Source organism: Lottia gigantea, assembly GCF_000327385.1.
Source record: "Lottia gigantea unplaced genomic scaffold LOTGIsca_54, whole genome shotgun sequence".
NCBI lineage: Eukaryota > Metazoa > Mollusca > Gastropoda > Lottiidae > Lottia > Lottia gigantea.
In genome coordinates this window covers 669,337-688,494 of record NW_008709848.1, presented here as the reverse complement: position 1 = coordinate 688,494, position 19,158 = coordinate 669,337, and the positions used below count along the sequence as shown (strand labels likewise).

Here is a 19,158-nt window from a genome sequence, read left to right as displayed (position 1 = left end):
TACACCTGGGTTTTATCTCGGGGGGGTCAAAGAGTTCGAGAACCATCTGGCAGGTGCGCTGATAATCGGCTTACCTTGATGATCAAATATACTGACCTCAAAATCCAAATTCTGCACGAATTAAGCGCCATGTCGTTCTAAAACTCAATTCAAATAAAAATTTTTGAGAAAAACTTAACATCCACTGACGATATTATCTATCGTATTCACAGTGGCTACAGATGTTATTGAAATCTGATATCGAATATTGAGTTAATTTCTAACAGGAAAATTATAGATCTGGAAGTTCAGTTGGTTTAAAACTTCAATAAACAACACATAAAGCTATAGTGATTATTGGAATCATAATAATGCATGTACTAATAGCGATCCATTTTGACAGTCCACATATACAATTACTTTACCCAATTCAACGGTATTGTGGCCAAATTAGACTACTACGACCAATATAACTTGTGACTATTACCGGGATTGTACAGATTGTGATAGTGATAAAATTATGTACTCCTCACTTCTGAATGCCGTACAAGTCTTAGATTGTGAAGAGGTTTTCTGAAGAATTAAGGTGTATAAGAGACATTGAAGGCATCGATTTGCACCATTCTAGTTTTCCATTAAACATTGTGTTGTTATTGTAATTCCACTATAATAATTTAACTATGCGTTTTATTACGTCAACAACACAAAGGTTCATAATACATGACTGTATTATATCAATAAGCAGCTTTTACGATAGTGACGTCATAAAACGTTTTCTTTTAGTGATATTGCAAGAGTCACAGAGGTCTGACTGAAAAAATTGAATGGTGTAAATTGATGATATCAATACATAAAAATATACCCATACAATCCCTTTATTGTGATAAATTACCTTGTGACCATATTACGGTGACCGATTACTTTCTGATCATATTAATGTGACCATACTAGCAGAATATGCATGCAACTGGATTTTCAACTATTCTCATCAGTTCTTCGTATTTTACTCTCTTGCTAAACTTGGAACTTTCGCTGGGCCGTATCCGATGGAGTGGTTGGATTCACCAACAGTTAAACTGCTGTAAGTTTCTTATTAAGGTTTACTTTATCTTTTAACAAGAGGTCAGACATCTAACACTTGTCATTTCGTGACATTTCAAAAGCCTTAGAAGCGGTTTGGCATGAGGGACTAATTCTACGACCACAAATCAGTATAAATGATCAACAATACACATGCACTATTGTTTAAATGCTAGTTTTGGTACGAACTCTTTTGCCTTTGCTACATGTCATTTGTATGTTTTTATTATTCGTATATCTGTATTGTGTAAATTTAATAGTTATTTGTTTTTTTAAAAATTCTTTTGTAATGCATTATTATCTGTTGGTAATAAAGAATATATAAGCTTTTCACTGTGTAACAAAACTGTGTCCTTTATACTAAAGCATATCAACACCTTTTATCTATGTTATTGACGCATTGCATTAAAAAGTCGACACTCCCCAAATCTTTCGCAGGGTCAATATACTTTCATTTCATGTAAAAAAATGACTTTTTTAGAGCCATGCCCTGTTATGGAATATTCGTAAAAAATGTTCCTTGAGGATTACAGGATGTGTTTTTATGTGTAAGCGCTTTGTGTGATTTTCTCATACTGGAGACGTATGATAGTCTTATCGGATTTGTATTTGTAAATCCACAGACAATTGTCCAGGAACGTAAATCCTATATGCTTTATGGTAATGGATTGGATGCTTCCGATAGCGAGATTCATTATTCTTTTTTCCCCTTTTTTGATTGTTTTAGCAGGTAAGTGTGGAGTTATCAAAAGTTAAATTTGACAAATAAAATAAAATTTCTAATCTTTCTGGCGATTAATAAAATAATCAAAATTTAAATCTTAATTCATAAGATCCGGGTATGTGTTTCACTATCATTTGACTTAAATGATATACCAGAAGCGAGAAAGGCCCAGCGTTGCCTTCCCCACTTTTATTTATTTTTTTTGCATCACTTTTCGTAGGACAGAAATATCTGTGAGTTCCCTTTTAAGGAATGCATCACTTTTCATAGGAGAGAAATGACTGTGAACTACCCTTAAAGGAATTGTAAAGATGTTTTCTAAATTGGGTATGTGTATCTGGGACACTGATAGCATCAATTTGCACCATTCCAATTTTCAACCAGACGTCTGTGATTCCCTTCACGCACCTATAGACTCGCCACAGCTATGGGATCTTTTTCAGTACCTTTTATACCGAATAATTGTTTCAGATTTATCCCCACACGTTACACTGGAACTTCTCTTAGAAGATGGTGTCGAGGCAAGACAATCATCTTGGAATAGGAATGAAATAATGCCTAATAATCTGGTGTTCCGCATACGACGAGACCATGAAGCTGCTGTGCTACGTTTGACGAAGATAGCCCCTCTAAAAACAATAGCCTGTAGGAAAGGGGGAAACTACCCTTTAAAACATACTGCAGAGGTAAGATACGTATTCTTGATGGACGCTTCGGTATACGGTTGGAGAATTTAATCGGCCGTCAACATCAAATGAAGAGTGGTATTCCCTATTACAACAACTCCAATCAAACTTGAAGTTAACAATTGCGGATTTCGTAATACCAATGTGTTGTTTATCAACAGACATTTAATTCAACAATACTTGAATACTTGAATATAATGCAATGTTAGGTGTACGACCCAAAATTGACACATTTTGGCTAATTCAAGGTTAATTACTCAGAGACCATTCATCGAAATACGTGTTAATCTAGTTCATTCGTAATCTCGCCAAAATACGTAGATATAGGCCTACAATGTTTCATTCAAATTGAATCAAAACTGTAGGTTTTATCGCGTTCACAAGTTCATCGTGTTCTGGACTGGTACCAGGTGTGACTTATTTCTTATCTTATCTACCTAAATCCGTATCGTTCAGGATGAATCCAGCTATGTTGACTACAGTACCAAATCCGTATTGTTGGTCAGAAGAGTTCCAGCTTCGTCCGCAAAATACACTTTGGTGAGTATTATACTGCATCAAGGTTCTTAATCAAATCACAGATGCATTTTCTATCGAAGCAGACGGATCGAATGGAACGGAACGTTTCTAGCATTCAAGTATATCTTTCACTTTCACCAATCCAACAGGCTTCTTGAAAAAAGCACCATTATACATGACATCTCTTTTGTCTTTACAGAAGGGTCACATGCAAATTGGTTTACGGTTGATTCACATAGAACCTACCACAGATGGAGTCCATGAGATCATACGACAAGAGACTTTGGGACAAACATATCAAGGTAACAAGTGGTCGTATAAACCAGATGATTTATAAATTATAGGGAAAGTACTTCTTTACTTGCATTGAATTGAGTAAATTGAGTTTACTGGTGACACCTTAAAAGACTGTGATGTTCATTGCTGCTCATTGAGTTCAATTTTTTTACGTTTATAATTAGCTTTGACTTTTTTCATTGTATAAATTCCCATTTCAGATATGCAAGAGGAACATAGTAGGCATCACAGATACAAAAGATCGCTTAGAACATACACTATAGAAGTTTGCCTCATCGCTGATTACCAAACCTTCTTTAAGTAATTACTCTTTATCACTAGCAATGCAGTTTTTCCTCTTTATCCTACTATACTTAGAGTTTAGAGTGGGCAAAGGCTGAATAACCTATGTGTCAGAAATTTGTTTACCTTGAGCTTTAGGTGGTACCGCGATAATCCAAATCACTGCCCAGTGATCTTAACTTGAAGAACTTTGACTTTCAGGTTCTTGGAAAGGAACAAAAATGATTCGACAAAAGCTGAAGCTGATATGAGAAACTACTACGCCTTTGTAGCAGAAACGGTAGGGTCATCATCATCATGGTTTTTCCATCTTGTATCATCAGCATCAGATCATCATAATCATAATCATCATCATCATCATCATCACCGACACAACAGCAACAATGAGACTGAAATGAGATATTAGTATGCAATATTAGCAGAGACGGTAGGTTGACATGCCATCATCATCATCATCATCATCATTGCCGTTGTCATCATCCTGATCACCAGAAGGATTCTTCATCAGATGCAGAAGCATCAATCACCAGAAGAAGTAACATTCAGAATCCTGGTATCAACTGATTCTGTATGAATCCCCTGAAAACAATTATTACATTGAAAACAAGCGAGGAAAACAGAGAAAGAACAGCAAGAAATGGATAATAGAACCAAACTGGTAACTCAGCATATGCAGCACATTTTGAACTTAACGCCCCAATTTATGTCTTTGATTTTAAAACCATCAAACGTCATTACCTAATGATTGAAAAAGCTGTATTTATTATTCTGTAGATAAAAGTACGATTTCAACATATAAATGAAATTGAAGGAACCATTGCATTTAATATTGTTTTTTCTGCTCTTATCATAATAGAGGTAAGTTACACATATTACAGTATTGCAAGCACGGGAACTATCAAACTGTCCAAAGCGTCAATGTTCGTGCTTAAATTAGCATAGCCACAATTCCAAAGACTGTAGTAGATAGCAATACAATCAGGCCCGTAGCTAGCCCAGGGTTTCAGGGTGCAAACATTTTTGAAAGGGGCTCAACTGTAGCGACTAACAAGTATTTTAAGTCATATAAATATTTCAGGGGGGGGGGGGGGAGGGGGGAGGCAACATATTCTTGCTAGCTACTGAGCGTAAAATCAAGATGGTATCAAACCCTCTCTTGCAATAATTTATGTTCCTTTTTTCAGAATAGACAAGATTCTTCGTACACTGAACCTTTTCAAACAGATGGTGATCTGGATGTTGGTGATGCACTAAATGCAACTCAATTTTGGTTAGAATCCCCTCCGTCTGGAATAGTGCTTCCGCCCAGTGATCACTACATGTTCTTTACTGGGTACGTCAATAGCAGCGTTCGACGTATTCGTCGATATCCCGTCTCTTTATCACGCTCGAGAAATGGGTAGGGCCAAATTTTTCTGACTTCGTTCAGAATAGTTGGTTCGTATATTTTTCGTAGCTCTATATTTTGTCTAATCTCATGGCAAGTCATGGACCTTTTGAAGAATCAAAAAATTAAAGTTGAAATACCATTGGATACGCCTTACTCTGTAGAACATGTAGTGTGTTTTAATATGTGCAACATTCGACAGAAAGTATACGCGAATTAATTAATAATTTTTTTTGACTAAAAGTACGTTAGGAATACTTTGTGTAGCCTATTAATTTGCTATTTTGAAGCTGATGATTCATTTCAAATAAGATATAATGGTAATATAAAGAACACGGCATATTCTTATGGTTTGTATTTTTTCAGATACAATCTTCAAAAGAATGGAATAGATAGTAGTTTAGGTAAGTCTTAGTCCTACAGGGTAACCGGTCGTTAAAATGAAACATGGTTCAACAAACTAATATGGATAAAAAAAGTTTGACGTCCTACTTTTAAGCACCTTATAGGATAATGAAGAGCAACGCCATGATCAATTAGGGAAATTTTCCCAGGACAGCGACTAAGCCTACGCTTTTTCGATCTGTCCAGGGGATTATAACGTTCACAGCCTGTAGCACACGAGGCCTCGATTTATTGTCCCATCTTATTAATAATCACAAGAATCACGATGCCACAGAATTCACAAAAGCAAAAAGAATGCCGACATTTAATTAGACGTTATTATTTTTATTATACAGGAAGAGCCTTTACATCAACTGTCTGCAGAGCAGATGCATATGTTTTCCCCGACAGCACTGTAAGACTGAAGGGAAGTACCTCTATAGTGGAAGCCAACCATATAGCCCTGACAACATTGATAGCTGCACACGAATTGGGTCATGCGTAAGTTGCTGTTGAATAAATCTTAAAGCAGGGGACATCTGAAATCGCATCTCTGCATGTGGATGAAGTCAACGACCATAGTCGCAGATCTGTGTTCCAGTTCTTTCATTAATCTCGACCTAATCGCAATGTTTATCAATATGACATCTGATTGTTAGAAGACAATATACTTTTTGGCGTTCATCTACTTTTGCATACTAGATTCTATGCTTACTATGGTCTTGTTGTGTTGACTGACACTTTGATGTTACTGAAATAAACTCTATTGTCGTCATCACCAGTCCAATGAATTGCTTTCTGTCATCATGTGTTATCATTATCTCAAGTGATATAATGGTGGATCGTTAGATTATTATGAGAGGTATAGCCCGGTTGTTACATTTAGACCGAAACACCTGTCTCTATTCTAGTCTCTGATAGCTAGACAGATGCCTGACTGGTGTATAACTGTCAAAATATCCATCAGAGCCTGGAATAGATGTTTCAGACTAGATTACATTGTGATTTGTTTTGAAAGACAAAAATCTAAATATCATAATCTCTGTTTCATGTTTATTTTCATAAAAGCTTTGTTAATTTGATTCTATAGACTGGGCGCCCTTCATGACTCCGGTGTGGGATGCAATGATACAAATCGGTACATCATGGCAACATCAAGTGGTCCTGCTAGAAATATAACAAATGCCAGGCATATTTGGCAATTTTCAACATGTTCTGTTCGTGATATGAAAACTTTTGTTGAAAGGTAGGTGAAAAAGATACCGTGCACTAAACATTGTAGATCTAATAAACGAATATCGGTATATGAATGAAATGTGTTCGTGGATGGTAACTGAGCATATAGAATGCATCCGACTTGCTTGTTGATATCCTTTTTTGAGAGTCTAAAAAGCTGTTTGAATTCAGTTTTACATCTTGAGAAACGATTGTATTCCAGGGACGATGTTGATTGTGTAAACGATAATCGTTATGGTGAGAATTTCACAGCGACTCAAAAATCTGGCCAATACTATACTAAGGACACTCAATGTAAAATACTAAAAGATGAAGATTCCATATTTTGCGAAGTAAGTACATAATTTTGGATAGAGTTCATTTTAAAATACAGACATTATGAATAAGTTTTTTTTTGCATGATATTTCGAAACCTAACCCAATAGTGTTATATTTGCAAAGTTCTCCAGAAGATTTCAAAATGAAACCAATAATGAAAATTAAATTTATTTTCCAGGCCTTTTATGTGAATGACAAAGACAAAATATGTTATTTAGGCTACTGTCGATCACTAACTCTCCCGGACGGAAGGTTTTCATGCTCTTCAGTCATGTTGATGGAATATACAACGTGCGACACAAATAAGGTCTGTATGTGACAATTATTGCTTCAATCAATCCAGGCCTGTAGATAATACCCCCCTCCTCGCTTGGAAAAATGGATCGCCTCCCTCCCCCTTTTCAAATATTCAAACGACTAATTCCATTACTGCAACTAAACACCATCTGAAAAAAAATTCTGAGTGAAATTCACCTGTAATGTTAGTTAGAAGGATGGATGAGACAACTACAGTGTTACGTTTAAATATCCACTTTTTAAGATATCAGAACCTTGTGTTATTACTAATGACTGTAATGAATGCAGGTGAGAATGTTACTAATAACGATTGAGATGTTTTCATTATCATAAAAAAAATCTTGAATTCGGATTTCCATTCGGACACTAGATAAGTTATTATCTCCATTTCAGTGGTGTTACAAAGGCCTGTGCATCAATTGTGAGTTTAATTAACCTTCATATACGTTTTTAAGTATCATTGGATATGTATATCATGCTGTTAATAGTGTGATATATTGGGATGAGGGGGAAGTGGATGGTGGGTGGTTAGCGTAATGTGGAACTACTACAACGATGTTTACAAATATCTGAATATTGGTCAGGGTTCGAGGTAAGTCACATGGACCGATAATAGAATATCATTTTATTTTCAGCTAACAATTCCGCACCGATTTTCGTGAACGTACCAACGTCAGCCGTAGAGGTGCTATCAAATGTACAGGGCGTTATTTTTACAGCACAGACATTCGACGCTGATGGTGACACGCTTACTCTTCATATAACCTATGATCCACAGCTAGTATCCTCGTATCTCAGCTTCGATTCCATCAGTGAGTCCATATTCACATACATTGGTTGATTGCCCTCTGTTCTGGCAGCTCTGCTGCTCTTAAGATAGCTACTTACTCACTTATGATTGATATACTTCCTCATGTGAAACATTTATTAGCTGCTACCAATGTCTTGCCAAAATGTTGTTTTGGATTTCGGGTTTCGTTTTGCATTATAGTACCTGGTTTATTTATTCAAAGTAAAAATAAACTGAACTGTAATGAAACTCATTTTCATCTGGTCGGGTTGAAATGTCGACCTCTGCCGAACTCAAACCATGGATTTCCAATTTGGGATCAATCGCCAATGTCTTAAAGCGCCAAATCTGTTTCGAATCAAATGTCTACCTATATCCCTATGTTCTAATTTGATAACTAGTTATTCTATTCCATGTGTGTGTATTTACATGTCAGCGATGGAAAAGCTATACTAGCAGGATATAGAATGATTTTAGTTCTCATCTTTCAGCAAAACGGTTTTCAGTTCGCCAAGGATCCAATTTAGCCGACCTTCAATTGAACAATTTTAGTTTGATCATGTCTGTGGATGACGGATTACTGCTGTCCCTGCCAGTCAATGTTGATTTTCTGATCATCCCCAGCAAGCCTCCTGCCTTCACAGAGGCGTCTTACAATCTCACTGTCTCTGAAGGCGAAGTAAGTATAGTATACTTGATATCCAAACTGATGTAGTTATGTGGTATACCTCCAACGTAGATGAATAATGGTGAGGATATTAACGCCCTCAATACTCACATGCAGATATTTTTGGCAATGTTCTCGTTCTTTGTTTGGTTGATTTACATTCCTGAGGGCAACTACAAATAAAAATGGTGCAAGTAATTTTATACAAATATATTATGCAGTACACATATCGAACTCAGCAAACAAAATATCTCAGCAGGTGAACTGGATAGTGAAATGGATACGTCTTTCATTTAAAATTTCCTTACAGATGAGGTGAAGGTAAAAGAAAATAACAAATTATTTCATTTTTAGGCTGGATTCATCGTTGTGTCCACGTTACTTAATAGGGTGACGGATCCGGATTCAACGCAGTTCAATTTCAAACTCTTGGCTACCACCAATTCAGACTACTTTACAATTAATTCTTCATCAGGACGGATCACCTACGCAAAGGATTACGACTACGGTCCAATGCGGTTGCCGAACAATGTCAAATTGTCAGTTGAAGTTAAAGACGAAAGTGGATTAACAGCTTCCGTCGATATATTTTTGACTATTCTAAACATAAATCAACCACCAGTTTTTCAAAACCTGCCGATTACTAAATCTGTACCAGAAAACACAGCAGGGGGGACGTCTATTTTACAAGTTACTGCGCAAGATCCAGACGGTGACACTATCACTTTCTCTCTTCAATCATTCGTTCCTGTTAACCAAAACCTATTTATTGTCTCTTCTGGTAAGATATTTCACATTGTTTGATTACATTTAGGTTGACAATTTTATTATTCATACTACTAGTTTTAATGTACTGATTTTGCCAATAACTTCACTACTTTATGATAATCATGAATTTGTCAAGAAAAAGGTGTTCAGTAATTGAATGCAACCATTTGTGCCGTATGGGCGGGCATGACTGTCCCTCAACGGAATTTGCTCCAGTGGTTAATAAAGTTAATAAAGATTCAACATCGAAACAATTGATATACTTGCTTTAAATGAAGACTCTACAAACCTACGTTATGCATTTCGATCATTACCTCATTACTGAAGTCTGTAGTAAACTGTTCTTCGTCCGGATGCGCTTCTTTTGTCCTCCCTTCGAACCTTTAAAACTTAAAAAAAACGTAGAAGAGCTAAAATTTAATACATATCTTTCTCATATAGCTGGCGAAGTCAGGGTAAAAACAGGTGCAATAATTGATTTTGAAAGTCTACCCCAAACGATTTACCTAACTATCGCTGCATCTGATGGAGAGGTTTTGTCCAAGCCTGCAAACCTGACCCTGTTGATCACCAACGTCAATGAACCTCCATCATTCAACGAATCCCGTATTACCTTTAATGTTCAAGAAGGACTGGTAAATTTACCTCATTTATTTTTTCTTGATCTAGGCCTACTATTATTTTTATTACAATGGCGTTTCAGCAAGGAGGCCACCCAGAACTGAGAATGGCTTTCCAACTTTCAAATTTCTTCTTATTTTACAAAAGAAAATTTTACCATTGAGTCCTCTTTGATATTTCAGCCTCCCACCTAATGATTTAATGAAACGACGACTAATCTAACGGCATTTTAAGCACGCCCTATATTACGCTGCGTTAATGTAACATATTTTTGGTGAAGAGCAGAAAGCTCGTTATGTTTTAAGCTCTCCCTTTGTGTGGTCCTCTGTCCTTATAGGGAAATGAACCGGTTGTCCTTAGGGTTCCCGTAACCCTAGAAAGCTCAGAATAAATATTGTTGAAATATCAAATCTCTTCTCTTTCAGAAAAACGCTGTCTTGGTTTCCACCCTCCTCCCATATGTTACTGATCAGGACTCCAGTGATACTTTCACCTTTACAATCATACCATCTCAAAATTCAAATTATTTCAAAATTGACCAATCAAGTGGGAAAATATCATATGCTGTAGATTATGACACCGATCCAGAACGATTACCAAATATAGTCGAACTGACAATAAGAGTAACCGATAAAGGCGGTTTAAAAGACACCATTAAAATACGTTTAAATATTTTAAACAAAAACCAAAGTCCTGTATTCACCAACCTACCAGCATCTCGTACCATCGATGTTGACTTTAACAGTGGAGTATTTTTCACGGTTTCTGTAACTGACAAAGATTCAGAAGATACTTTGACTATCTCTCTAGGTTCCTCAGCATATTTTACTTTCGATGAAAATGGTACGTGAGTTCAATCAATTGGTATATCATATTGTTGGTTGCAATTTATGTGCTAGAAATGGACATGCATGCTGGCAAGCTATGAGAATGCAAGGAATCTTAATTTATTATTGTCGTTTATTGAATTTTTTCGTCTGAAACCCCTAGTGAGAAGGCCTATTCCTGTTCCCCAATCCTATTCACGTATGAATATAAATGTTGTTCTGGGACATGCTTGTTCTAATTACAGTTGATTAATTATCAGTACAAGTTTCGATGCATGGATCCTTCAGATTGTGGAGATTTAATCAACAAGTTAAACAAGCTGAATACCTAGTATTATTTGCAAGGAGAACTTTTTTAACAACAAACTTTTTCGATTTGTTCATTTCACACTTTATCGCATTGTTTTCGGTCTTAAAATACCTTTCCTTTCCAGGTAATACTGTAAGGTTTAAAGGACGTCAAGGTCTAACAGCAACTCAAAATTACCAGTTGAGTTTCAGAGTAACGGATGGACAACTGTCTACTTCGGCCATTTTAACCGTGACAGTTGTTGTAGAAGGTAAATATCTTTCCATTTCTACCAGTCACATGTGAAGAAGCTACTCCATTTGCCTCAATAAAAGTTTTGAAAATGTCTTAAACTGTCTAACAGAAAAACGTGTTCATTATTTTACCACAGAGCATTGGACACCAGAATACCCAGAAAGCAACAAAATGGTTTAACTTGTTTTACATTATTATCAACTTGCTTAACATGTTTTGGTTTACTATGTAAGCTGATCTCAAACTTAGTTTTATGTTTCAGACACTACTACAGCTGTTTATACTGAATCGTCATCAACCATCTCATTAGAGAAATCATCAACCGCAACAAGAGAACAACCAACAGAGCAGGAAACAACCCAATCGACAGGGGAACAACCAACACCTCAATCACCCCCGGTATGAAAAGACGTTCAGTCAAGCTAAATTATTTCTGCCCTACGGATATGAATTACATGAACAAAGGGAAAAAAATTGTCTTTTGACTAGAAAAAAAAGACATTGTCACAATAGACGTCAGACATGTATTGTGTGTAGTATATAATTATTAATTTTCAACCATTTTAGACTATTAACACAATACTTGTCTAGAACCATTATCAGCGCGACAATAATTGTTTTTTAAGGGTTTTATTCTTTATATTCCAGGTTATCGAGAACTGGGAAATATGGACAATCATTATAGTAATAGTTGTGGTGTTCATGGTTATGGTGTTACTAGTGTTGTGTAGAAAATTAAACAGATCAAAAGTTCAACAAAACACTTAAAATTGGAATAAAAGCGATATTTTACATTCCGAGAACAGGATCACGTTTTGAAGTTGCCATTTAAGTTTCTTCCTGTGACGAAAATGATATTTTTGCCAGCGATCTCATGTTCAATATTTCTTTGTTTTGTTGTTATTTTACATATTTTGAGTTCGCCATGAAACTGTATTGTTATTGTTATCTTTTTGCATTCTATTATATTTTGTAGTTTTGAAGCGCGACTGAAAACTGATGTACTGTCTATCACTTTGTTTATTTTGTAACTGTTGAGCACAAAACTGCATTGATATAATATTCATTTCTTTTTTTCTTGATTTGTCGTAATTTTCGGACCAACAAGTGCTTGTCTTTTGTGCACTAAGAAGTAAATACTAAACAGAGCTGGAGGGGTTTTTATTGGTGTACGGAATTTTCTAATCAAAGTCTAAGGGCTAAAGAAATAAGGTACATTACCTCACAGAAATGATGAAATAACAGGAAGCGGATATGCTGACTTCTATACTTTTACGATGTTATGACATCTCACAGTTGTTTTGCCTCAAACAACAATATATCATTATAAACAGCACAGATACAGGTTCAGATATAGGAAGTAGCGGGAAGGGCAAATTCAGAGGAAATGCTATAAATGTTGGTGTAGGCGATAAATTATCGCCATGAAGATGTTAAATGAACTCTGAACTTTGAAATTTTTTTTAGTCCATTTGATATGTGATTCATCAATAAGATAAACCAATCGCAGTTTACAACAAAGTATATTATTGCTTTTTTGATAATACTGTTTACAAGTTAAAGAATCTGTCTATTATTTTGATTTGATAAAATTATGAATTATTTAGTATGTCCTGTTTCTAACTCGTCCCCAGGGAAATTAAATAAAGACTTAATTATCAGGGCATAGAAACTATCGTCTTATAGACTCTGGAGGCCATTATTAATTGTAAATCACAATTTTACAGACAGTCATAAACGAAAGTCGGTTTAAAGACAAGCCTTTAAGTTCGGGCCATTGCCACACTGACTTCGGTCTTAAGGTGACTTAAGGTCATTCTCTGCATGTGATAGAATGCAAAAATACTACAAGGAACTTGAAATAAAAAATCGCAAGGCTTCATTTCTTGATATTTTACTGAAAATAAACAATAGTTCCCTTAATCAGTAAACGTGACGACGTCAATATCAATGCTCCCTTCTCAAAAACGTGCTGAATCGTCATTTGTATCTGATTCACAACTCAGCAGGTAGGCTTTGCAGATCTATTCTCAAGTATGATGAGTTTATAGAAACTTATTTATCTAATGAGTCACTTGTTATTTTCAGATTGACATCGGTAGCTAAAACATCGACATTTGGATATGAAAATCCCCACCTTTCTTCACAATCCAAGCGTTGTGTCATTTTAGTTGAACATTGGGTCTTGAAATGAGTTGTAAAATCTTATTCATTTTCTTATTCTTTAACAAACGGTTTTGATCTTTGCAAACACCCGGTCTCAGATGATATCTGTTGGACCCAGTGAGGGTACAGAGATATATGTACCCCCCTCCCCCCCTCCCCCACTTCATTTCCAACAAATTTAGAAATATGATTTTCATACGTTTTTGCCCCCAAATATGTGTCAGAAGGCACCAAATCAATTATATTTTCCAAATATGTCTCTTGGAGAACCTTTCAGATGCTCAGTTGAATGCTCTTGTCTATACGCTTCCATTTTGAATTCAACATCTGCAGATGTCCATTAAGGTTGGTTGGTTGGTAGATGACAAGTTAACGTTCGCTTCCAGCGGATGCTGATATCGCAAACTAGGTAGTGTTGGTAGTCGTAGTAGTTGGTAGTTGGATTGGTCCAAATTGGATGATACTGTGTTCTTGGTTTTGTTGTTGATAATTCGTTAGATCTGGTCGGGTGGAATGACATGGCGGTGAAACTCGGCCCTGGGTTGTGTTAAGTCCCTCTGACCCTATTTATACCCCAAGTCTCGGAAAGCAGGCGTCGCCACTGGTTGGTATTGCTACCGAAGCTAACCGTCACAGTAAGGATTACAATTTTCTAAAGACCCGTATGTCATTTTACAGGATTCAATGTCTTTTCTTTGAACTGTCGTTTAAATAGAAAAGAAAACAGCCATAAATGATTGTGTATATGATGAAGCTATTTGATCACCAGACAATAACTAATCACTATAAATATGTAATTGACTATCCCCGAGAGATCAAATATTGTATACAGTCAATCTGTTCTCATTCTGGTTGATATTACCATAATCATTGAGCTGTTATTACCACCTGTCGTGTCAAATACATGTATTACTTTAGAGATTTCCATTTCTTTTCGTTTACTCTTTTATTAGTCATTCGAAAAAAAAAAGACGGCAGTAGGCCCAGAAGTCGTCACAATTGGTCGAAATCGTTAATCACCAGTCGTCGTCTAGTTTTTTTTTTTCAACTAGTTGAAAACTCTTATGCAAGTATTTGTATAAAAAACATGATGCTCACTACATGGAAATATTTTTAGCTTAGCTTTCTGGGAAGTTAAGTTTCAGGGTCCTTAACAGAAGGTGTCCTTTACTGATTTTGAATCAACAATCAAGCTTTTATCATTCATGGAATATGTAGTGTTGAGCTATAAGTGCCATTTTGCATCATAAATTAGATGCACATCTATGAAAGTTCCTTTAATGAATAGTTAGCTGAATACATTCAAGTACGTTCTGCATAATATTATACATAAAATTGTATAGTTAATAACTGAATAGCACATTGATTCATTCGCATAGCAGTTGAAAAAATCAGTCACATATGGTTCAACTGGTCGAAATTGCAATTTTTGAACTAGCTGCAAAGTCAGTCACAATCTACAGGAGTCATTTGTTACAAGATGTTAGTTCGAAGATGTTGTGCAAGGAGAAAGCAATTTTATCAACGAATTGCTCATCTCAAGAGATGAGAAATAAATTTTTTTTCCTATTATTTAATGTCCAATCATATAATATTAAAGATACCATATGCTGCTATGAAAATTAAGGCAAGGACAACAGTTGACTACGAATACGGAGTGCACGTATTGAGTTAATCCGATTAACGCACTACTTTGCATCGTATTTTTGTAATATGTAACAGCCATTGCCCTCGATTCTTATCACAACTGGATAGCCTAATATCTTTCTATTTACTGGATTAACAGCTTAGGATAACAACATGTGGTACTTGATAGACACATGCTACCCAACATCAAGCAATGGTACCTACATATTGGTATGTATGGGTTGTTAAAGGGAACGTAAAGAGGTTTTTCAAAGTGTATGTGTATCGGGGACACTGGAACATTTCTCTGAACTATCAGACGTATGTACTTCTTGCTTTTTATGACGTGACTCTCGTAAAAACTGCTAAATCCATAGATAGAAACTATGCCATCTATAGAATAGCACATAGCATTTAGGAAATGTCACCTCAAACTTCTCAAACAAAGTGAAGAAAAGAAATTACGTCTTAGATGTTATTGTTTTACTTCTTATAACCCAGACATAAAGAAGTGTGTTGTACTATAATAATTATATTCCTTATAATTTATGTTCTATTACCCAGACATACTCCAATAGTTATGAATAGGAGAAATAGCGCTTACAATCGAACTCATAGAAATATAAGTTTTTTTTACTTTGATGAAGAAATCTTTGGAATTCTTTAACATGGTTTAGTATACATTAATGACCTTTTTTAGCATATAAAATTTGAAAATTTTCAACAACTGATCTGTCTGTTCTGGCCATTTTCGGCTTCAGTGTTTGTTCGAGGACTATTGTAGATTGTGTTCTGCAGAAATATGGTGATTAATTTGTAAGGATCGTTACACCTTAATGACCTTAGTAAGCTATAAATTTGAAAGTTATCTAAATCAGATCTATCTGGAATGGCTACAGTCAGCTCACATTCATGTCCAAAGATTTTCGTAAATTGTGTTCTACCTAAATAAGATCCTGTGGCTTTTCTATGGTAGGGCCAGGGGGTCATGCCCCCTCCAGAAAAGATGTTGGCCCGGCTTTGCCTCCCCCCTCACTTTCAACTTTTTTTTTATCATTTTACAAAGAATGACCTGTGGCCTCCCTTGGAAAATTTTGTGGCCCCTGCTCGGCCCCTCACCTGATGTGAAACGCCACTGATAAGAACCAAAGCGGCTAACAACAAGGAATAGTGAAATCACATCTTGCTACGGAATCCACTCTCCGTGAAGCCACTGTTACCACTAATGTAAAATACTGGAGTACTCGATACTGTTATCAATATTTTTTTATTACCATGATAATGATGATAGATGACGGTGAGCAGTTTGAAGGCCGTGTAATAAAAGGTTGGTTTGATGACTTCTGATGTCTCTAGGGATAATTTAAATGATGTATAAATACAGATAGACAGATATATTTATAACAGATTCATTGACATTTCATAAATAATTACAGGCATAATTAACTTTAACTTGCTTCAATCTCATAGACAAACAACATTTTTCTGTAATTTCCATTAGTATATTACGGTGTCGTAATCATAACGTTTCCTCTGGAAAATTGTTTAATTCAAGAATTACAATTTGCCAATGATATAGTTTTTGATGTTTATTACAACTGTATATTTGTAGATTAGTTTGGTCATTGAAAATATAATTCCCATTTGGCATCTTCAGTTTTTAAAGGAAAATAAGACATACATGTACAATAAAAAATGCGATACAATCTTGATATAGAGATGAAATAAGCATACAGTTTCCCGCTATACACTTTTTGATGTGATTTCTACTTGTTGATTAGTATAGTTTTTATTTTTAAATACCAGTTTCATTATACACAATGATTTTTTTTAATGAAACATAAAATACCCTTTGTCAATATTGAGCTCAGTTTCACTTATCCTCATCACTATTCAGAATTAAGATTCGTCGTCCACTTGCGCTTCATTAAAACAGAGTGAAAAGGGACTCTGTATGTAGTACACTGATCATAGACAGAATAATCAATATATAAACAAGAACCAACTGATTATTACAATCTTATTAAAATTGTATGTTTCGACTTTTCTTTCTCCCGTCGGTAGCCCGACAAACCTGGCCCTACCCGTTACCCGAATATGAGATATAAGGATGCAATATCGGACGTTATAGAGCCAGACATAAAATGTCACTTTTTATGGCAGTTGTTCCAACCAACTTTAGGGTCGTATGTTTTGGAACCATCCGTATCCGTTGGCAACAGTTAGGGCCAGATTTGTCGGACTATCCTGTGGGTTACTACACTTGCCTTCGATGAGCATGGTTGGAAATAGAATCCAAAACGGAGAAACACAGGAAACGAAACATTGCAGACTTCTTTGTTTAGTCAGGATGTGATAATGAAATTATCCACTGGACGCAAAACATCATAACATACATTAAAACACAAGTCGAATGATGGTTAATTATTTTCAGTAATGACGTCTGGTTTTCAGTCGTTACTTCCTCAATGTATTTTACCTCTCGCAGTCCCCTCCCCCCTCCCTAAGTCCTTCAAGTTCCTGATATTGTCTGGCTTCCAGGAACTAACAAGAGTGATTCTTCCTCAATTGAAATAAATGACTATTTAACACGCAATGTTATATCATTTAAACTGTTTTTGTCGGAAGCTTATACATACAACACACTTCTTCATGGTTGCACAAAAAATTGCACTCTTCGTACTTTTGAAACCGGAATATAGTGAGACACAATTTCTAGAAGCTGTCTTATGAAGTGTTTCCGTGCAGCTGTTTTTCTTCCAACATCATGTTTTCGATGATCTAGCATTTGGTGAACCGGTCAATGCAATAATCAATCGCTTATGATCTAAGAACCCTCAGGAATATACTGAAAAATTAATTGACGCACTTTAAAACCTTAAAAGTGTCATGGTTCTTCTCTTGAGATCAAAGCTATCATGTCTGTTTGTTCGTTGGATGTGATTTAAACGCCAAACCATATTAGAGAGTAAATTTCCACCTTAATTAAGACGGATATTAAAATATTCAAGGATATTTTGTATACTTTTTGTACTGGTGGAGAGCATTTGCGGTTTTACTACATTAAAAATTTCTGATGTTTACTTTCCAGCAGTACTGGATTTGTACTTCGAATTAACAACTTCAAGGTTGAAACGATTTGATTTCTTTATAACCACCCACCCAACATTAACTAAAGCCCTCTTATTTACCTGTTTAAATCTTGCTTTGAGCTCAAAACAATGAAATCGTGAGAAAAAACTTAAGTTTAAATATTTATTGAAAAACATGAGCAATAATAAGATGGACGATAAATGGAATTTGTTAATGAAGCCGTTAATTATTTTTAATACAAACAGAAAATAAAATGCAAGAATGAAAATTCTTCTAGAAATTTTTAAAATAAGTATATATATATATATCTTAATTCAGAAGAAATAAAAAAGTCGGTTATATTTCATTGTAAGCAACCATTTTTCTACAATCTGATGAAACCGTAGAATGAGACTCTTCGAATGTGTTAGATCTACAGCATATTGGACACCAGGCATTTGCCAAATGGGCATGTTGCAAAGAGTTGTTCGCTTGTCTGCTATTATCGTTCCATGGAACTTCCAGATACCACTTTATCTGTTTTATTCCACAGGGTGTTTTCCTTGTAGATTATTGTCTGTTTAAAGAACCTCCAGAAATTACATAATTCTGGATTGCCTCTCAGAGCGTGGTTTCCCATCGTCATTTTACACCGCAAAGCCTTTGGCTGTACTCCTGTGGATGTCTGTTTTTCCAGACATCAACCGGGTTAGAAACTAAGGAAGGTGAAGGTCATTGCTCTAGTTTTGTGCTTTGGTCTCAAGATACTGACTTGGAAATTTGGTTAAACTGAAAGGTTTTTATTTAGAAACCCTTGTATATTAGATTCAGAAAGTCCAAAACATACAGGCATATATTTTAACTGTTCAAATAGTCACACATGATTCT

At 35.6% G+C, this 19,158-nt stretch overlaps 1 protein-coding gene across 1 annotated transcript; it reads left to right on the top strand.

The window, feature by feature from the left end:
* Nucleotides 1–936: 936 nt before the first annotated feature.
* Nucleotides 937–12,174, top strand: LOTGIDRAFT_165875 (hypothetical protein; the record flags this gene model as incomplete). The annotated part of the gene is made up of 23 exons (XM_009062916.1): nucleotides 937–1,060; nucleotides 1,787–1,789; nucleotides 2,255–2,469; nucleotides 3,188–3,290; nucleotides 3,486–3,585; nucleotides 3,769–3,847; nucleotides 4,342–4,425; nucleotides 4,752–4,900; nucleotides 5,321–5,358; nucleotides 5,695–5,839; nucleotides 6,429–6,584; nucleotides 6,777–6,906; nucleotides 7,071–7,199; nucleotides 7,434–7,477; nucleotides 7,645–7,709; nucleotides 7,825–8,001; nucleotides 8,471–8,658; nucleotides 9,001–9,427; nucleotides 9,856–10,049; nucleotides 10,461–10,878; nucleotides 11,297–11,422; nucleotides 11,669–11,805; nucleotides 12,055–12,174. 23 exons carry the CDS (start codon nucleotides 937–939, stop codon nucleotides 12,172–12,174), a joined length of 3,351 nt encoding a protein of 1,116 aa, XP_009061164.1.
* Nucleotides 12,175–19,158: the final 6,984 nt, after the last annotated feature.